The following is a 22,623-nucleotide window of genomic DNA, read 5'->3' as shown; positions in this document are numbered from 1 at the left end:
TCTGTGACCGATCGTGTTCTAAAAGGTGATTAGCGAGGAGGAAGGCATAGGGCCTACATAGCCTTATCAAGGAGAAATAGATTTGTTGAGAGAATTGATCACTTTACATCCCGGCCACGTGGCCCTGGTCTTTTCAATAGATTACAAACAGACTGGAACCTTTTAGATTCTGTCTGGCCGGTCCCTAGAGAGCAATAAGCTCTGAGCTGAGACTGCTGCCTGGTGTAATATACATGTGTAAAATGAGAAACATAACAATAACGGGTGTCCAGTGTTCTTAATGAACGAGACCTCTTTTACACCGAGGTTAACTGGGATTAAGGCTTTGATGGTGCAGAGGATTAACCGTTTTCTTTTGGCACTTGTAAGTCGATGACGCTGTAGATAAGACGACCGTGCAGACCATGTTTAACCCATTGAGACCTGAAGCCGATTCTGCATGTCTCCTAAATCCAAACAGTTTTCTGAAAAACGTATGTTTCTATATCAGTGGTGCTCAATCTTTTTCATGTCAAGGACCCCCAAAATTATATGTATTTGGCCGTGGACCCCCATCAAAATATTTTGTTCCAGGGACCCCCAGAAACAAAGATTTGAGTTAAAAATGTTCGCTTTAAAAATATATATATTTCAAAGATTTGCAGACATTTTCACGATTTTTCAAAAATAGCAGATCTACAAGCTCATAGCGCGGCACTCGGTGCCGCGCTATGAGCTTGTATATCTGCTATTTTTGAATAGCCAAAGTGTAAGATAACGCTTTCTTAGCTCAAATCTAAAAATGACACAGTTCCAGGTCTCAATATTAATCTATGATGTGGTTCATTCCTCAAATAAGCTAACATAGACTCCTCTAGACTCAGTGAAAGCAACAGTGCTGTCTCTGCAATATCAGTGACATGTAATTACTGCCAAAATGTCCAAACAGAAAATGCCCAAACAGACACTGAGACGCTGCTTGAAAAACTAACCACCAGTGGTGGAAACAGTACTCATATGTTTTACTTAAGTAAAAGTATCAATAATGCAATGTAGAAGTACTCTGTTACAGGTAAAAGTCCAGAATTCTAAATTTACTTAAGTACAAAAGTATTGGTATGAAAATGCACTTAAAGTACCAAAAGTAAAAATACTAAATTGTTTGAAAATAGCAGATCTACAAGCTCACAACGCGTCGCGATGCGACGCGTTGTGAGCTTGTAGATCGGCTATTTTCAAACACCCGAGGTATAAAATAGGGCCAAAGTGGTTAATATATGTTTTATAATGTAATAATGTATATCTGCAAAGTAACTAGTAACTAAAGTCTTCAAATAAATTGTAAAAGTACAATATTTGCCTCTGAGATGTAGTGGAGTAGAAGTAAAGACAATTGGAAATACTCTAGTAAAGTATTAGTAAAAAATACCTCAAAATTGTACTTAAGTGCAGTACTTGAGTAGCCTACATGTACTTAGTTACTTTACACCACTGCTAAACCACAAGTTTCTTTTTCTTTGAAATCTTGAAAAGTGAACTTTATTGTCATAAGATTTGGAGGGAGAAGAGAGGGAGGGGGGGAAGGCAGATGTTAAAAGTGCCCCAGAGAGGCCAACTCGGATAAACATAGGCTTTTCTCACGTTCTGTGCTGCAGGTAACTACTGTAACATGCGACTCCCACGCACAGCATTTTTAATCATCTACTGATCCACAATGTCGCCCCTTTTTAGCTCCACGGAAAACAGCATATGGTGGTGCATAAATTCTGCTGTGTGTGCCTCGCAAGTAGCCTCACATCCCTCTCCTTAATGTGTCAATATGGTGCACATAATACACTGTAATTTGCACTCCCTTTTCTAACGGCTTGGGGCGGAGCAATATAATACTTCATATTTTTAAGGCTATATTCCATTATGGCAGCTTCAGTAAAAAGACCATGAAGTGTGGCCACGGTATTAGTCTTCATTTATTATTAAAGGTGTGTTGCCGCTTCAGTGTCAATAATTTCATGGTATTTCGAACCACATAAAAGACTGGGTAGCAGACACAATAAAGGATGCCTCTCACTTGCATCCGCTGTGACATGCACTGACTCATCACGCCTACCTCAGCAGGTATGTCATAACAAAACCCCAATGTCCTTGAAGTTCTTCACTTAAACCAGAGTGTGAGCCATTGCGAGTTTGAAACCTTGAGCAGTGATCAATAGAAGTGTGCTATTTTCAGCTGGTACTTAAAAAACTAAAGATCTCTGATATTGCTGACTTCACTTGCTACTCGTCCAAGGAATGTCTCGATGAATGAGCCAACAGCTCATTAACAACTCCTGCTCGATAGCTATGCATGATTCAAACAAAAGAGGATTTTAATGATCTTTAAATTCTACCCTCTTTCCCTGACAGAAACGTCTTGCAGTCTTTGAAATCAGTGAGTGTGAACTGACATTTAGAACGGACATTATCTCACTCTAGTCTAGAGAGTAAAACCCATGGTGGTTCATTTTACCCCAAGAGTGTACAAATGTAACCTAATTAATTGACTCGGACAGGGTTCATTTGGTTACGTTTATACACTCAGGGTTTGTATAAATTAGCACCAGCGGTGTAAAGTAACTAAGTACATTTACTCAAGTACTGTACTTAAGTACACTGGAGTATTTCCAATTGTCAATACTTTTACTTCTGCTCCACTACATCTCAGAGGCAAATATTGTACTTTTACTTGCCACAATTATTTGAAAACTTTAGTTACTAGTTACTTTGCAGATATACATTATTACGTTATAAAACATACATCAACCACTTTAGCCCTATTTTATACCTAGGCTATTTGAAAATAGCCAATCTACAAGCTCACAATGCGTCGCGATGCGACGTGTTATGAGCTTGTAGATCTGCTATTTTCAAACATTTTAATACTTTTACTTTTGGTACTTTAAGTACATTTTGATACCAATAAGCTTGTACTTTTACTCAAGTACATTTTGATACCAATACTTTTGTACTTTTACTCAAGTAAATGTTTTATTCCAGACGTGTACTTTGTAACAGAATACTTCTACATTGCAGTATTGATATTGATTTACATTTTAGTACTTTTTCCACCACTGCAAATGTATAAATGAACACTGAGGTTTTTACTGTTTTTACCTGCCTTTTGACAACAGTTTGACACACATTGAGACAGTCAAACACTTCACAGATCAGGGGATCAGGGTATAGCTCTCTTATCCTGCATTCTCTCCAGGTTTCTCTTGATTTAATTTTAGGCTGCATTGCATCCCATTGACATTTTACTGTGGACACTGATGTCGTGGGTGGCTCTGCGGTGGTTAAGATAGCCTCTGTGTTGAATCAGGCAGTGCCCTAACAAATTGATGCTCGGTTGTATTTTACAGACATCAGCACTGAATGTGGTTGTCAAGCTTATGAGGTGTCCAAGTGCTGCGTTATGTAGAAACAATAGTGTGTCACAGTGTCATATTAATTTTGTAGGCTACCCATTCACCTGCACCCACGCCCACACATTTATGCTGTGCCATGGCATACATTATCATAATGGAGAGAGAGATGGAGAGAGGGAGAGAGAGAGAAAATATAATGTACTTGCCATAATGGCAAATAATAATAGAGACAGCCTGCCACCTATTGGAAGATTCACGATGTGCATGTGCATATAGGTTATAGCTGCAGCCGACATTTGTGTTCCAATGCAAGTATTCAAACAGCAGGTGGCAGTGCACTCCACAAATGAGCTCTCCTCCTCATTTCTTTCATCAGATTCTCTGAACAGTGTGTGTGTGTGTGTGTGTGTGTGTGTGTGTGTGTGTGTGTGTGTGTGTGTGTGTGTGTGTGTGTGTGTGTGTGTGTGTGTGTGTGTGTGTGTGTGTGTGTGTGTGTGTGTGTGTGTGTGTGTGTGTGTGTGTGTGTGTGCGTGCGTGCGTGCGTGCGTGCGTGCGTGCGTGCGTGCGTGCGTGCGTGCGTGTGCGCCTGCCTGCCTGCCTGCGTGCGTGCGTGCGTGCGTGCGTGCCTGCGTGTGTCTGTGTGTGTGTGTGTGTGTGTGTCCAAGTCATGTTAAACTCTCAGATAACAACAATACTGCCGACAATGAAGTTGGCAGTTACTTGGTCAAAACTAAATCCATGTACCTGGAATTAGTTTTGACCAAGTTAAAGGAAAACATTTGGAAAACTCTACAGGTATTTAAAGAGGTAGGTAGAGCCTGCAGCTGTCTTCAAGGTAAAGAATCACTTTATTGAGTTGATAAGGTTTTGATCCTCACAGGATCTTCATCAGGTGAGTATAGTAATTGTGCAGGTGTCATTAAGTTGATCAAATAATGTTAAATAGTCATTTTTACGCATATGAAAGCAGAATCAGGCCATCATTAAATGAGTTTATCGCAACATATTGCTTCATGGCTTGAGTGAATATCACTCAATCAATCACTTTTGATGGTTTTGTAGCATAATGCTTAATGCTTCAGAGGTCAAATGCTGTATGTAAATTGTAATGGAGAGAGAGAGAGAGAGAGAGAGAGAGAGAGAGAGAGAGAGAGAGAGAGAGAGCACCCTGTTACTGGAATGATGGGGGACTTTGCTTATTTGGGTGTTCATTTAACTCCCCTATTTGAAGAAATGTACAGTGCCAACTTTACTCCTGTCCTGGACGTCATAAAGTCTGACCTTGACCGGTGGGCATCACTACCACTGTCTTGGTTGGGTAGAGTGGCGCTTATTAAAATGAACATACTGCCAAGGTTATTATATCCACTCCAAATGATTCCTATTGTCCTCTCAAGCAAGGTGGTTAAGATTATTGAAGACTGGCTGAGTTAGTTTATTTGGACCAAGAGAAGGCCCAGGTTAAAACTACTGTAGCTAAATTACAACTGTCTGGGGGCTGGAGCACCCCAATATAAAATGGTGTCAGGTAGCTGCACAATTACGATTTGTAGCAGCATGGTTAAAGGGAGTCCAGTGTTCAATCTGGCTAGATATTGAAACTGCACAGTGTAATCTCTTGTTTCTTGGAGAACCTACAGCAGTGAAGAGATTTTGTAAAAACCCAATTGTTTCCAACACACTGAGGCCATGGAGGGTGGCAAGGCTCTTGGAGGGCCGAGCCAAAGTAACATCACCTCTCACCTCAATTCAAGGGAATCCAGACTTCCCTCCTGGTCTTAATGATCCTCGGTTTAATTATAACAACGTTAGAGAATTTATCTGATGGTCCTACACTCATGTCGTTTTATCAAATACAACAAAAATCTCGCAGTAATCTCAGGCGCACAACACTATCAACTAATATAGATACCTCTCCAATTGCGAGAGCACTGACAGTGGATTTTACAAGGGGTTTTATTAGCATTCGCTATGGCCTGTTAAGATCCAATGCAACTGTTAACATCCAGGATACTAAGAAAGTGATTTGGGGGTTAAAATTGCAGACGAGGTTTGGTGTGAACCTAGCCGTCGCCATAACATGAACCCTAGTCTATCACCGCTCTGTTTTAAGTGTAAGATTGAAGAGGGAAACAATATTCACTGTATATATGGTCATGGCATAAGACTGAATGATATCGGTTGGGTGTTGTGCAGCATGTTGAACGTGATCTTCGATATGGAGTTTGAACCTGACCCTATGGGTCTGATTCTGGGACTTCCTGATAATAAGATTGTTAACAAGTTCCACGTTTTTTCTGGAACGCATCTGTGTCACTTTTTGATTTGAGCTAAAAAGCATTATTTTACACTTTGACTATTCAAAAATAGCAGATATACAAGCTCATAGCACGGCACCGAGTGCCGTGCTATGAGCTTGTATATCTGCTATTTTAGAAAAATCGTGAAAATGTGTGCAAATCTTTGAATATATATATTATCTTCAAGCAAACATGACCTCAAATCTTTGCTTCTGGGGGTCCCTGGAACAAAATATTTTGAGATGGGGGTCTGCGGCCAAATACATATAATTTTGGGGGTCCTTGACATGAAAAAGTTTGAGAACCTCTGCTATAGAAACATACACTTTTCAGAAAACCATTAGGATTTAGAAGACATTTTGCAGAATCGGAACCTCAGGTTGGGTTAATGGGTTGATTTATGCTGTGAGGAAAAATCAAAAGCATGAGCTGAAGCTCATCTGCCTGGGTTCAAATCTCTGAAACTGAGCAACGCCATCAACTTCTGGTTCACCAAGCAGCAGTGGCGTGCACAAACATTTTGAGGGGCAGGCGCTCAAGTAAATTATACCTTTTTTTATTTACTTGGTCTGCTCTTTTTTCCCTCTACACCTATACCTCTTTGCCAAAAATAGCCGATCTACAAGCCCACAACGCCTCGCAGCGCGAGGCGTTGTGAGCTTGTAGATCTGCTATTTTTGGCTAAAGTTCTCCTCAGAAAAGGGATGCTAGGTTTCGAGTGGTTATGGTAAAAAGAAAAGTCATATCACATAAAGATTTTGCGGACCCCCTGTAGTAACTCTGAGGACCCCCTAGGGGTCCCGGACCCCCTGCTGTAAACTTTTAAAAGGGCACTTCAAAAGGGCACTGGTCAAGAGGGCAAAGGGCACTGGTCAAGAGGGCAAAGGGCAGGTGCTCTAGCACCACCTAGAGTCTATCTGTGCACGTCCCTGCCAAGCAGGGCCGGAGACTAGTCCTGTCATGAGAAGGAGTGAATGTCAGGAACTCTGAACCACCTGCCTTCACTCTGCTGGGTATTAGTGAGTATTATTCTAGGGTAGGGTTTCTACTGGTTCTAAGAAAGTGAAGACCCGCCCTTGCTGCGGTTTCAGCCAATAGCATTAATTTCCGTTCGCATTTCGGAACGGACGTCAACCGGATATAGAAATGGCTGCAAAAAAATAGGCTTCATTTACGATCTGTAGAAACCAATGGCGTGATGCTGTCCATAATTTTTTTACGGTCTATGGTAGCACCCTGGTACTGCAATTACTGGAATGACAGGGCACTTAGTTTTAACCGTTTACTTATATTAACCCTCTATTATTTATAAACACCAAGGCTGTATTCCAATTTAAATAAATCTCAGTCAGACAACACTGTTGCACACCTGTGCAACAGGTGGGGCGTAATTGGTCAACCGAATCCTCTGTCATGGTTGAAGGAGATCACACACAAAAAAGGCCAATCTCACAGTTCTGTGTCAGAGTTGTAGAATAGTTTGTGATGTCAGAGCTGAAGCAGACGGCAGCTAAGGTGAAAAATAACTCATGACAGTCCTTTGAAGTTAGCAACGGTATCCTCTGGTTGAGGAACTCACTGACTTTTTCCTTGGCACAAACACACCTTTAAAACACACTCATCCCACGCAATCGTCATGATGCTGTGCATCATAATTCAACTTGACTTCTGCTTACCGTAACCTCAGGCTATCTCTTCATCAATTTAATTCTCTTCTTGACACCACCGAAATGGGAAAACGCTCATTTAGATTTGGAGGAGCAGTTAACTGGAACTCGCTACCCCTGACCATAAAGAGCACCAGCAGCCATCTCCTTTTTAAGGCAAGGGTCAAAGCATGGCTATTAGAAAACGTTGCCGAATAGTAGGGTCACTTATGTTAGCAATGTGATTATACTGTATGTATTTATGCTGTAGGTAGTGTAGCAATTGATTGTTTTATTTATTATTGTATTGTTTACCTATGTATTTTGTTGCAGTGTTGTTTGTCTCAGACCAAGGACCACAATGAAAATAAGTCGCAAGACTTTTATGTGTCTGTATCCTTGACGTTTCTATGATGAACATGATGTAACATGTGTTTTTCTCCTGTATAACGTCTAATCAAATCAAATCAAATCTCATCTTTTTATTCACTCTCCTCTCCCTGCTCTCGATGAATTGAATACACAGGACCACAATGGAAACATTGTATTATCCTTTTAGCATTATTGTATAATCATACCACTGTACTGTTTGCAAATTGTATATAAAGTATTCAATCAATCAATCCAATTGAGAATTACCCAATCATCAGAATGCCCCACTTGACCCTCCACCAATCAGAATGCAAAACTCAATTGCCCTTGTTAATTATCTAGTTACTCTTTGCCCAATAAACCCAGACCCAGACGATCATGTTTTTCACATTCCTAAGTTTTTAATATATGTAAAACATCAACATTAGCCCTGACCTTCAGCCAACCCCCTCCATTTACCCAGTTATCCAACCAACACCATACATCAGTTACCCAACCAATACCATACATCAGTTACCCAACCAACACCATACATCAGTTACCCAACCAACACCATACATCAGTTACCCAACCAACACCATACATCAGTTACCCAACCAACACCATACATCAAATGCATGCTTCCAACTTGTCTATTGTTCCAGAATAACTTAGTTTTGGTATAGAATAGGGCTAAGGGCCTAAACTGATTTCTCTCTCTCTCTCTCTCTCTCTCTCTCTCACACACACACACACACACACACACACACACACACACACACACACACACACACACACACACACACACACACACACACACACACACACACACACACACACACACACACACACACACACACACAGTTTGTGTGCATTAGAAAACTAAATATGTATGGAATATGGGATAGAAATAATTTCTCGTTTTCCTCCGTTTTCCTGCTGCCCCCTATCGCTTGGACAGGGAGCTTCAGCATGATCACGCCCCGCCCATCCATATCTCACCAGTGTTGCCATGTCCGCTTATTATAAGCGACTTAGGGCTTGTTTTTCTGTTAAAGGGGCTACACCATGAATTTCATTTTTTTTAGGTTTTTAGTATTTTTTGGGCTCCCCAGTGTCTCTTGTACCCAAAAAAATATATTTTTTTAACATTCAGTCATTCATGCTCATTTCATGGATTTCCTGAATGGGCGTGTCTTAACAGGCCATTTCAGAATGGCTGTGCAAGTGATGTCACTTGCACTGATTTTGCATTGACGATGGCCAGACAGAATTGCTCAGTAGCTCCCCCCTGCCCAATAGGACGTTTTGGTATTGCAGCTGAAAAAGCTTGGAATGACAGACAGTCAGATTGTGAGAAAAAATATCTGGATGTTTTTCAGGCTTACAACCTGTTTAAAACGTATTAGGGGGCAATATTTATATATAATATATATTTTTTTAATTCATGGTGTAGCCCCTTTAAGTTGCTTGTAAATATTGGTAGTTGCGCGGGGTTTTCGGCTTATTTCTAAAATGTAGTTGCTTATTTGGTGTTGCTTCCTAATGTTGTTTTAAACCAGAGGTTCTCAAACAATTTCAACTCAAAGACCCCCATCTGAAAATATTTTATGGCCAGGTACTGGACCTCCATACAATATTTGTGTTAAAATGTTTCATATATATTCCACCATTTTTCTTCGAGATTTTTTTGGGGAAAATAGCAGATATACCAAGATGTTTTTGGGCGGGAAATGGCAGATCTACAAGCTCACAACGCTGCGTTGTTTCCCAAAAAAATCTACAAGCTCTACAAGCTCACAAGCTCTACAAGCTCACAACGTGTCGCCATACAACACGTTGTGAGCTTGTAGATATGCTATTTTCCACACACAAAAATAATGTGTAGCTATTTTCAGGGCAAAGGGCTTGCTTATTTTGGGCTCGTTTTCATAACGACCTGGTTTGCTTGTTTCTCTCTCAGAAGCTGGCAACCCCGTAGCTCCCCCATCCCTAGTCAGGCAGTCAGTCAGTCGGTCCGTCGGTCAGTCAGTGCAGTGTAGCGGGGGCTCAAGCGTCCCGTTCCGTTCAGTGTATTCCGCGTAGAGAGAGAAGCTGACAGACGCACGAGAGAGAGAGGGTTGACGGAGGACATACTATATAGCGTCCCCTCCCGCGCTATAGTCCGACCGACAGTTACAGTTATAGCCCTGCAGAGAGCTGCTTCAGTCCAGTGGAGGAGGTGGTGATGATGGCGGCGGCTGTAGAGAGAGGAGGCGTCCGGGCCGCTTTCCTGAACCCGAGCAGCGGCGGCGGCGGCGGAGGACCGTCCTCCGCACCGACGACCGTCCTCCCGGGGGCAGGAGGAGCCGCCGGGCTGGCCGGGGCCGGTGGAGGGCTCCCGGGCTCGGGCTCCTCCGGCACCGCGGTGCCCGTGCCCATGAACCTCTTCGCGACCTGGGAGGTAGACCGCTCGTCCCCGAGCTGTGTGCCAAGGTATGGTAACGCTGTCTGTTGTTGTCAGTGTGGTGTGTGTGTGTGTGTGTGTGTGTGTGTGTGTGTGTGTGTGTGTGTGTGTGTGTGTGTAAAGTAACTAAGTACATTTACTCAAGTACTGCACTTAAGTACAGTTTTGAGGTTGTTTTTTTACTTTACTGGAGCATTCCCAATTTTCAGTACTTTTACTTTTACTCCACTACTTTAGTTACTTTGTATATTTTGATTATTATTACAAAACATACATAACCACTTCAGTTCAGCCCTGCAGTATTTACATGTTGGCCATTTGAAAATAGCAGATCTACAAGCTCACAATGCGTCGCAAGACGCATTGTAGGCATCGTAATTTCCAAAGATTTTATGCATTTTTGAACACTTGTGTGAAATGGGACATTATGCAAAATGTGTGTACTTTCTACTGTTGGTACTTTTAAGTACATTTTGACACCAATACTTTTGTACTTTTTTTACTCAAGTACATTTTAAATTCCAGACTTTTTTTTAACTTGTAACAAGAGTATTTCTACATTGCAGTATTGATACTTTTACTTAAGTACTTTTTCCCCCACCACTGGTAATAATACTGTAGTCAGTGTCGAGGGAGGCGATCAGCGGTGCAGCATTGCATTGTTTACAAATCAGTTTATGGCAGTGGTTCTCAAACATTTACATGTCAAGGACCCCCAAATTGACACTTATTAGCCCGCGGACCCCCATTTCAAAAGATATGCCAGGGACCCCCAATAAGAGACGGCTCTAGCAGTTATTTTCAACCATTTTAATTTCAAGGACCCCCAGTTTGACATGCATTAGGCTGAGGACCCCCATTTAATGTCATTTCTATCTCTGGGACCCCAATTTATATTATGAAATGTTAATTTAACTCTGAGAGTGTACAAATGGAACCAAATGGACCTTAACGGGTCCATTTGGTTCCATTTGTACACTCTCAGAGTTACAGACCCACAAGGGTCCATTTGGTGCCTAATCTATCATTTAGCTGGGGACCCCCTGGAACTCCCTCAAGTACCCCTGGGGGTCCCCGGACCCCACTTTGAGAACCAATGCTGTAGTCAATGTGCTGGCTGCCCACATTCTGCACACTGTTATGTGGGCTAGGCTTAGCTAACTAGCAAAGCTAACCAAGCGACCTAGCTAAATGCTAAAGCTGCCCAAGCCATGATAGCCGAGTTTCTCTCATGTTGTGATGACAGTGAAACATGTATTTATTCATGTATTTTACATTTTGGGTCTGACTACAAACTGAGCTATCGCTAATATGTATTTTTTAAAAAGTGATTATATGGGATTGGTTGCCTTAAGATCAGAGACATGTTCAGTTTACATTTAGCATAGACTAGTGTCCTGGGGGGGTTGCTTGTATTCTATTAGTATTTCATATTTTGTTCCTGGGGATGGGCATTTATCCTAAGTGCAGCCAACTGTGTCAATTAGATGGCGTGTTGTTGTTGCTGCTGCTTTATCACAAGAGTAAATAGGCCCTCACAGTCACATCACATCACAGTTGCTTAATTCCATGGTGGCCTCCTAGACTTGATTTGGTTTATGGAATGCCTGCCATGCCATCCCACTGCTACCCGTTTATAAATACAGTAACGCGGACACTGTATGTCTGACTGTCTCACATGTGTTATAAGTAGCAGCCGTCCTTTTAATTCTTGAGCGCTGCAGTAAGTGTCATCATGAGCCTAAGCTCTCCAAGCAACTGTGTGGAGATTTAATAGCTAGCTATTAGAAATGAATTTTCTCATTCATCTCTGCATGTTTTGTTGTGGCTTATCTTGAGTCACCCCCGCTACTGGCCAACTCCAAGTCCTGTAGATATATATATAACATATATATAACCATACACATTACACACAGTATATAAACATACTCATTCATAGTGGTGCTACACTAACTGTCAGAGCCTAACTGTTTATGTTTGGTCCCTATCAGTACACCCATCCATGTTGCCTTTAACCACTTAAGCCCTTTATACTTAGGGAAAAGAGACAATCTGTTTGAGCTTTTAGATTTGCTATTTGTGAAATGTTGTGACAATTTTGTCCCATAGTGACACGCTCAAAATAGGGATGCCTGCCACGCCACGGCCAAGTTGATCTAATACTGAAGATACCATGTAGTGTTGACTACAGATGTGATATTCCCTATTTTGTAATCATAGTCAGGGGGAGCAGGCATTACCACCACCTGACTGCAAAGCTCACGGGAGCTGTGGGCACGTTAATCAGCTTTGACCTAGATCTGTTCCACTCACTGGACGAGAAGGGGGCAGGCCAGGAGAGGGCTTCCTCTCACACTGTGTGTGTGTGTGTGTGTGTGTGTGTGTGTGTGTGTGTGTGTGTGTGTGTGTGTGTGTGCGTGCTCACATACTGTATACTGCCTGCCCTCCGTGCGGAGTGTGTCTGTGCACAAGTGTGTAAGAGTGGGCAAAATAATCTCACTAAGATCGCAGAATATATCCGCTGATGGTGATCTTTTCAGATGTGCGTTTGAGCACGATTTCCATCTGCACTGTGAATCAGTATCGGCTCAGCTCATATGAAGCCAGCCTATGAGTGATGATGACGGTGAATAATGCTGTAGTTACTACAGTCAAGATCAGCACTTCAAAGTACTACTACAGTGTTGTTGTAGACTTCGAAGTGATGGTCTTGGCTTTCTAATTTGACTGTTGGCCTTCCTTTTCTCATTCTTGTCCCATTGCTGAAAAGAGTGATGCATGGATTTATGTTTCCACAGTTACGGTTGAATGCCCCTTTTTATTTTTGTTCATTTTCTTCATACTAAAAAGAAAAACACCGTAAACGGCAGCATCGATGTTAGGCTTAAGACTTAATGATGACATCAGAATTGCCTGAGGTTGTTTCCATAGCTGCTGTCTTCTTCAATGTGAAGCGATTAGGCCTGTACGCTTGACAAGTATTGTTTTGTAAATAGCTCCGGTGCCAAGTGGCAGTGGGTGTAGTGAGAACAGTGTAGTTGTATTATCCATTAAGGTTTAAGACTACCAAATGCATTGGAGACCGTGCCATACAAGGACAGCGAACACTATTTAATAATTTCACACCCGTTGCCTCATCCTGTACTCTATCTACACTCTCCATGGTGCACGACAGTCACACCAGGTGCTGATGGTATTAAAGATCAATAAGGGTGAGGCTGATTATAGATTATTAATGGGCTGAGGGCTTAGAGGCTCATCACTCATTACAATGCAGCAGAAGAAAAGACTAGCTGCTTGCCATAAGCTTTTGTAATTGGATGAAAAATCTTGTTACTGTGTAGATGATGAATGCTACAAAATATCAGTTTATTTCTTCATTTAGCTTAGATGTCTGTCAACCAGCGTGGCTGTAATTTGTCTGTGACATGGCAGTTTTGGAATACAGGCTAGCCCCTTACAGTGTCTCTTGCAGAATAATTGAGTAGATGTGTTTTCAAGCCAGTGAGCCCTCTTCTTGTGTTTTAGCATAGACGAAGTGTTTTTGAAAGACCATGCGTGCGTGAGCCCTGCAGCCCAGGGCCTCTGTTTTGGAGATTCTTCTGCGTTTGGCTTTCTTTCAGGGGCTGGGCCTCTTTGTCTGCAGCTGTTTGCTGCTCAGTTAGCCCACACCACACCACAGCATATGTGGATATGTCCAGCTGAGTGGCACGATTTCAAATGAGCTCATAGAGGACTCTTTTGCTGTGGCACTCCCTCAAAACTTTACACACCTATTTACTGTCTTTTTTTACAGTAATGTTTTTTATCTTTAAAACAAATCAATGGAGTCAATGGATGACCGGCATGTCCATGTCTATGTTTTTTTTATGGCACTAGTACAGTGGTTTTCAACCTTTTTCATGCCAAGGACCCCTAAATTGATATATGTTTGGCCGTGGACCCCCATCTGAATTTATTTTGTGCCAGGGACCCCCAGAAGCAAAGATTTGAGTTAAAAATGATCGCTTTAAAATATATATATATGTTCCAAGAAATGCACATACAGATTTTTCAAAAATAGTAGATCTACAATAGCCAAAGCTAAGTGGTTAAAATGATTGTGACGCTATGTTAACTAATTTCACTGGGGACCACCTGGTACCCCCTCAAGGACCACTGGTGGTCCTCGGACCACTGGTTGAGAACCACTGCACTAGTACACGAGCTACTACATCAGAAAATAATGCCTTTAGCTCTCATAGTTCATCTTCACTCACTCTGTGACGGCTTCGCTCTTGATGTATGGCACAGTGCAGTTGTTTCAAGCATTATTTTACAAGCAACAACTATTCTACCTACTCTACCACATCTATGTCTCTCACAATGTGAAAATATGTTACTTCTGCTGTCTGTCAGGCAGTTGTGGCTTTTGCACATCCTCCTTCCCTAATCGTTTTTCTTGTGATGTTAAGGATTTAAGCATATTCTACATGTCTCTATGCAGACATTTGTCATTTGGTAGAAGCTTTGCATGTTCAAAAAACATTGACTTTTCAAGGAACCTGTGTTCCAATGGATCCAATGTGGTTATTATTTAGTCACAAGCTCTTGTTAATTCATTTGATTAGTTAAATATTTGTAAAACCCACAGCAAGACTATGTTGAAAATATTGAAAATAGCAGATCTACAAGCGCACAACCTGTTCTAATACGATACGTTGTGAGAGCCTGTAGATCAGCTATTTTTGGTGACACTATGATGAGTAATGATTTATGGAAAAACAAAAGAGAAATATAGCAAGATACGGTTTCTTTCCGACAGCGACAGTATTCCACATCATGGCTCAAATATAAGTGTGTGTGTGTGTGTGTGTGCGCGCGCGTGTGTGTGTGTGTGTGTGTGTGTGTGTGCACACGCGTGTGTGTGTGTGTGTGTGTGTGTGTGTGTGTGTGTCAGCATCTCCATCCTCAACACAACTGCGGCTGCTGCCTGTTGTTGTTGGCTGCCTGGTTGGTTTGCATTGTTTTCATTCCAGCTCTGTCCTGCCTGCCTGTTTCTACCATTTCTCCCCACTAGCTTGTGACTTCAGTCTTCCAGCTAACATAGGCTAAAACCTTGAATCTTTACCCTGATTTTCATAGGCACCCAAAAACCTGTGTCTCGTCGTTCGGAGGATAGTACAGATTTGGTCTACTTTCTCTCCATGCCCTCTGTTCCCGGGACAAATAGCTGACCAAAGCTTTGGAAATGTTGCTGAATAACCTAAAATGGCAAAAGGGAAAACCTCATGAATTGCTTTTCCTGGCTAAAATGCAGTTCACAATTCACACTACTAAATTGTTGATAAAGGTATACTGTATGTATGTATGTTTGTTTCTATAATAAATATCAGCAGTGAATTAACAGTCTAGTCACTGTCACACTCCTTGCCTTTGTAGAGCCCATACAACCCACATAATAATTGTATTAACCAAGTCTGTCAGTGTTGACTTAAGCATTATGTGTCCCTGTGCTAACAGGCATAATCAAGGTTCAAAGTAGTCTTTATTGTCACAGCTTGTATACAGGTACATGAGAGTAAAACATATTTTTGTTTGGTTCCTCAGACATTGTGGCAGCATAGTAATAGCAGGTAACCTATTAAGACCTGGAACGCATCTGTGTCACTTTTTGATTTGAGCTAAAACGCATTATTTTACACTTTGGCTATTCAAAAATAGCAGATATACAAGCTCATTGCGCGGCACCGAGTGCCACGCTATGAGCTTGTAGATCTGCTATTTATGAAAAATTGTGAACATGTGTGCAAATCTTTGAATATATATATTCTTTTAAAGCGAACATTTTTAACTCAAATCTTTGCTTCTGGGGGTCCCTGGAACAAAACATTTTGAGATGGGGGGTCCGCGGTCAAATACATATCATTTTGAGGGTCCTTGACATGAAAAAGTTTGAGAACCACTGATATAGAAACATATGTTTTTCAGAATACTGTTGGGATTTAGAAGACATTTCTAGAATCGGCTTCAGGGTTAAGAAAATAATAATCACTGTATACACACAACAACGACAACAACAACAACAACAACAACAACAACAGCGTACTGTATATAAACAACAGCAAGAGGAGAGAAACCGTTTTGTCCATTGTCCAAGCGCTTGGTGCTTCGAAGGTGCTGTGCGCTAATCAACATCTAATGTTGATAACACATTATATAGAGTGACTTGCAGCATTGCCAACAACATGTACTCACTGTAACCTGTGTTTACCTGGATGGCCCATGTCTAACTTTAGCAACGCAGGCATTCGATGTGGACAGTGTGTGGTATTTGGAGGCATGATACTAACGCAGGGGTCAAGAATGTGCCATAGTTATCTGCTACGGTTGTAGAATCTATTGAGTACTGAGTGGGAGAGTTTGCTCCCCAGTCCCACCAAGTCAAAGGGTCTTTGACAACTCTGGGTCAAAAGTGGTGACCTTTAGCCATATCTGTAATTAGAAAGTCTAGTCTAGATGGTATCTAAAGTGGACGGACAGTTGTTGGGAGAAATGGGCTCTCAAATTTACCACTGACACACACATGCACGCACACACGCACGCGCACAAAACATTACAAAAACAACAACACTTGTCTTCAACCATTCAAGTTTGCTCTTTGGTTGAGGAAGTGAAAAATAAGAAATCTTTAACCCATTGAGACCGGGAAAGCATCTCTCATTTTAGATTTTAACCACTTTAAAACCATTATTTTATACTTTGGCTATTCAAAAATAGCAGATATAGAAGCTCATAGTGTGGCATCGAGTGCACCACTATGAGCTTTTTGAGCTGCTATTTTTTTTAAAGTCTTAAATTTGTGCAAATCTTTGAATATATATATATTTTTAAGCGAACATTTGTTACTCAAATCTTTGCTCCTGGGGGTCCCAGGAACAAAACATTTTGAGGAGAGGGGGGGGTGTCCGTGGGCCAAATACATATAATTTTGGGGGCCCTTGACATGAGAATGTTTTGAGAACCACTGACATTATAGCAACATACGTTTTTTTTCATAAGACTGTTTGTATAATCCCCCCAGAAGCAAAGCTTTAAAAACATTATATTCAAAGATTTGCACACATTTTTATGATTTTACAAAAAATATCTACTTGTATATCTGTAATTTTGTGAATAGCCAAAGTATAAGATAATGGTTCAAGTGGTTAAAATCTAAAATGACGGATGCTTTTTCCCGGTCTTTAATGGGTAAATGTGTGGCTGCTAGGCTACAGAGACATCACATCCCCTCGGATGTTTATCTGGAGCGAGTGTGACATCTCTGCCTGTTTGATGCATGAGTGAGTCCCAAGATGGCCAATGTTCCCTCGGGACTGGCAGGGCCGTATCTTTGGTAATCATGGTTTGGTAATTGAGTCTTTTGAGGGGCTGATGCTAGTTTCTTATGCATTATCATGGCAGAAAATCAAATGTAGTATGTCATCTCTGTCGGGTGGAAACCTCATGTGTATTATGTACATATGAGGCATTAACTCTGCATTAACTCTGCATTTGTCAACTTATCCATTATGGAGCAATGCAGATAAAAGAAGTCCTATAGGCTTTAACCATGTATTATATGTCCACATACATTAAAACGTTACCGGGGTTAGGTCATCCCTGACCTTAATCTCACAGCTTTAATGTTTGATTCACAACAATATGTCGAATTAAAACCCTACATGTAACCATTAAACTGAGATGCACGTAGCCCCACATGCCTCTTTCAACCAGATAACGTGAGGTGCTTTAACTCTTTAACCCTTCCAGACACCCGTACCGTACCACCGTTGGGCCGGACATTATGTCTCGCAGCGGTTGTGCTAAATTAATCTGATTTCATAACAGGGAAAAGAAGATGAGCTTGTTGTAATCTGAAGCTGCACACACAGGACAGGGCCCTGTCTGCTTAATCTCCCAGCTCCTGGTGGAATCGTAAACAGTGACCCGGCCGTCGGCCATCTCCAGGAATGTGTGACACAACACTCCATGTCCATCAGTGTCGTGTTTATAATGAACCTCGCTTCTGCTACCACACAATATTGACAAATGACAAAAGTGCTTACAGGAATTGACGCCACTGAGTTATGTGCGAGTAGTCAGAAGAGAACTGAAACTGGGGAAGAAAAGTTTCAATGTTGATGAGATTGTTCTCTGAGATTTTTCTCTGTTGCTCTTTGGTCTTGTTTGATGTATTTCTAGAGCTGATGGTTTTTGAGGGATGTTCCATAATAAATCCAGGAGTTTATTTTTTATCCTGTAATAGCGTTTAGGTGTGTCTCAGAGAACAAACTGTTTCGAGTGTTGTTGTTGATGAGGTGAAGTTTAATTGTGTTTCTAAGAGTGAAATGATGTTAACAATCCAGGGCCAAAACACTGGAATCATTTTGACCTCAGATACTGGAAGCTGAGAAGACTGAATGAGACCAGCCAAGTGTAGCTAAGTGTGGGAGTTTTTCACACTGAATAGACGGACGAGGCTTTTTGCCAAGTTACAGTATTGCTATGTGGGCTATTGGTCTAACAGTCAGTATCGCTCATGATTATATCTAACAGGAGCTAAAATTGTGTAACCGATTTTAAATGGCCAATTTGTTCATAAAGTTGTTGGTGAATTTGGAGAAAGCTCATATCTTAAAAAAAAGCCTGTCTAATTGATAACATGAACCGGGGCAACCCAGTTCATGTTTGTGTCTTGGATCATCTGGAAAAGATCCAGCGGACTTGGGCAGTCCTGTCTTAATAAGCCCCTCCTCTCTGCTCGCTGCCTGATAGGACTTCTTATCAGTAGACTAAAAAGCAACCCCTTTCAGTTAGCTCACTTCAACATGATCTCCTCCCACTCTGCCCCGAAATGTGTCAAGCTTGTCTTGGTTTCCTTCCCCTGACTTCCTGGAGAAGCAGGAATTTCCTTGGGAAACGTTTCGCATTCCTCAACAACCAGAGGAGAGCTGCTAGCTAGAAGAACGTCCTTAAGGCAGACTACTCTAACTCGGCTCTATTCTCCTCCACCCCCGTTTTTTTAGAAGCCTGTTGTTGTTGACCTGCACTCTGCTTTCTAGAACAGTTCTCAACCTATGGGTCGGGACCCCCAGGGAGGTCTCCACATGATTTTTGGGGGGATCCCCAGATGACAGTGAAGTGAAAATTAAGACCTTTTTAATGCCTAAAAAATTATAATAATAAAGAAAGAAAAGAAAACTGACCATTACTGCATCCGAAGTAATAAAAAACTATACCATACAAACTGGTCAGACATTGGCCAAATCATCAAATGATATAAGAAAGAGGCAAACATTGTGAAAATAGCCGGCTATTTTCACAATGTTTATCTGTGGAACTGAGTCAAACTAAATTGAATGCCTCAACTCCTACAATTGCCTTGTCAGGCTTGGGGGGGTCCCCAGTTCAAATTATTTTTATGTTTTTGGGGAGGTCATGGCCTGAAAATGTTGAGAACCACTGTTCTAGAAGGAGGGGGCAATGCTGAAGCAGTGGTGTCGCACATCCTCGTTGAGTGGTAGAAGGGACCATTGCACTGAATGGCTATGGTGCCAAGTCCTCAGACAGTGGAGAAAGGTTTAGATTTAACCTTTCCCTCCTCTGTGCCACACAGAATGGGAGCCAGGTAGAGTAGTAAGGTCTACACTTAACCAAGGGAGATCCCTCTCCCTGAACCGAGAAGCGCGAGGCGAAGGAAGCTGTCCTTTGACATGGGGGAGGATGCTGTCAAAATAAGCACGTCGGAGGGGAAAAGAGAGACAATATTTTTCAGCTTGTCTTTTTCTCTCGCTCTCTCCTCTTATTTTCCACCTCTCCCCTCAGGCATTTCCTGAGCTGTGTGTGCCAGCAGCAACATAGACTGTTTATTTCAAGGACAAAACACTCTGGCCTTTTTAGCAGCACTGTGCAATGAAACGAATGCACATGACAAGCCATATAAAACATGCGTGGTGCTACTTAAAGCATAGGCTATTCTATTACACACACACACACACACACACACACACACACACACACACACACACACACACACACACACACACACACACACACACACACTAGCATATAGAACCATACAGTATCATAATACCACCAATATAAATGTTGCCCTAGTCTTCTTGAACCCCAGCATGCATAGTCTGGGGTGGAACGTTTGCCAAAAATAGCAGATCTACAAGCTCACAACGCGACAAAGCTTGTACATTGGTTATTTTTGGCTAAGAGATTTAGAGAGTGAAAAAAGACTGCATGAAGTACGTTCTTTACAGGTGCGGTTTTACCAATTCTATAGGGTTTAAGTAGTACCGGATATGAAAGCTCGGCAGATAAAAGGTGAATTGATCCCAGTGTATGACAATTTCACGATAAATTAAAATCTCTGCGATACTATTATTGTGATCACGATAAACAATAATAACGATTATCGTCCCATCCCTACTTCTGAGTATTCGGATTACAGCAGCATTACTCATTGGAACTTCTCCTGTAGAAGAAAGTATGGAGACTCGCAGTGGGATGCATCACTGCAGCTCAAGCTGTCATCATCGTCATGCCACACACACACACACACACACACACACACACACGCACATGCGCACACGCACACACCGGTTCATTCAACTGGGAGGAGCTTTCTGTCAACATGATGAAGGAAAGAAGATGCCTTGTCTGAGTTGATCTGCAGCACATCTTGACGTGTCTCTCAGTCTCACCAGCTGTCACTTTCAATGCAGCTTCAAATTATTTTCATCCCTTATCTCCCCCATATGGGTCACATCTGTTCCTGACCTTAGCTCTCCTCTTCATCTAATGACAATGTTGCACTTTAGTGAAAGCTGTCCATCCGATGCTCTAGGTCATTAGTTTGGCATTGTTTTGTCTGTATTTGGCCTTTTTGCTGTTGGCCCTTTTGCCATTATCTATCTATTAGATCACACAACCTGTGTTTACCTGTCCCAGGCATAACTCGGATGCCATCAGACCGCACAGCCTCAACCTTGCCGTGTGTGTGTGTCCTATATGAATGACCCTGGGGTCGTGCAATGCTGAATGGCAATTTGATCGGGTCTGCGGAGGATGCACCAAATCTCTGTGTGTTTGAGGGGTGTGGGCATTGGCTTCCCTGATTACCCAACCCGTCGGCTTCACTGATTGGCTGAGCTTAATGGAACAAATAGTAGGAGCTCGATGCGCGGTCGAGCTGACAACGGGTATAGCGAGTACAACCGATAACAGGAGTATTGCACAACGGATGGCTGACTTGCATTGTTCCCGACTTGCATGGCCCCCAAGTTCTAATGAACCTTACATCTTCGGTTTCCACTCACCTTGACTGCACTGATGTACAATACTACAAATGAAGAAACACAAAGTCGGTACACTGAAACTCTGACGAAGCTGGAGCTTGGGTAAATGGTAAATGCAGTCGATTAGTCATTTGGACACACTAAGCCAGCAGGGGAATTGTAGTGTAGTGTAGCAGCCAAAAGCCATTTCAACTTGTCATCAACTTTCTCTGTGTGCAACTGTGCATGCAATAGCATTTTTGTGTCAATTTTCCCCCATGTTTGAAAAATGTTGTCGTTATGCCAATTCCCCTATTTCTCCACACACTTGTAGTCTTGTCACTACTGACCCCTACTGGTTGTTCTTTGGACTGGACGGTGTTGAATCCACATGCCTCTGCATACGGAATCGCCGGCAGCTCCTTTCCCCCGGCCAGTGGGGAGCCTCACTGAGAGGCCGTAGCGTTTGCAGACTGCAGAGGAACACCATAATCCTCTAGGGGTGTTAACGATGCGGTAACCGTATCGATGCATCGATTTTAGTTTCAACGATTCAACTGTATCGATATGCAAACAGCAACATATTGTATCGTTTGACTTTGTATCGTATTGTTTTGCAATGCAAATAATTGATTGTATCTATACTAAGTACTTGTGTGTTGTATTTAGCATTTTTTAAGGGGAAAAAAGAAAGAAAGAGAGTTTCATTACTTTTCCATTCCATATCGCTACACTTGGTCGATCGATAAATGTGTGTAATCTGTGTTCATGTCAAGGTGTTTTTTTTTTGCTAAATAGTTACTGTATTGATTTTAAATCGTTGAATAGTATTGTATAAACCCCCCTGCTGAGAGGAGCCCTGACCAACCTCTAGGAGGCTTAGCGAGCACGACCACTTAAACCCCAGCGTCCGTATTCTGTGGCGAAAATCCAGCGAGAATAGCAGATCTACAAGCTCACTACGCATCGCTATGCGTTGCGAGCTTATAGATCAGCTATTTTTTTATCTGGATTTGGTGTAGTAGAGAGGGAAATACTAGCAGACTTATTATAGAGCAGTGATTCTCAACCAGTGGGCCGGGGACCACCAGTGGTCCAGGGGGTCCCCAGTGAAATTAGTTAACGTAGCGGCACAATCATTGTAACCACTTAGCTTTGGCTATTCAAAAATAGCAGATATACAAGCTC

General features: G+C 42.0%; 2 protein-coding genes across 4 annotated transcripts in view; one reads left to right on the top strand and one right to left on the bottom strand.

Annotated features, from left to right (window-relative positions):
• mertka (c-mer proto-oncogene tyrosine kinase a) overlaps positions 1 to 22,623 on the bottom strand; it is a 412,118-nt gene that overhangs the window by 185,252 nt on the left and 204,243 nt on the right. The window lies entirely within an intron of this gene.
• Positions 9,728 to 22,623, top strand: part of LOC311059257 (phosphofurin acidic cluster sorting protein 2) — a 96,946-nt gene continuing 84,050 nt past the window's right edge. For all 3 annotated transcript variants that reach the window (XM_084077002.1, XM_084077001.1, XM_084077000.1), the window contains exon 1: positions 9,728 to 10,155. In XM_084077002.1, the coding sequence (XP_083933128.1) occupies positions 9,908 to 10,155 (248 nt within the window). In that variant the 5' untranslated portion in view covers positions 9,728 to 9,907. The remainder of the gene's footprint in view (positions 10,156 to 22,623) is intronic.

The sequence above is a fragment of the Gymnoscopelus microlampas genome, assembly GCF_963454915.1.
Source record: "Gymnoscopelus microlampas genome assembly, chromosome: 13".
NCBI classification, from domain to species: domain Eukaryota; kingdom Metazoa; phylum Chordata; class Actinopteri; order Myctophiformes; family Myctophidae; genus Gymnoscopelus; species Gymnoscopelus microlampas.
The sequence above is the reverse complement of the archived record's forward strand: the minus strand, read 5'-3'. Positions and strand labels throughout refer to the sequence as shown.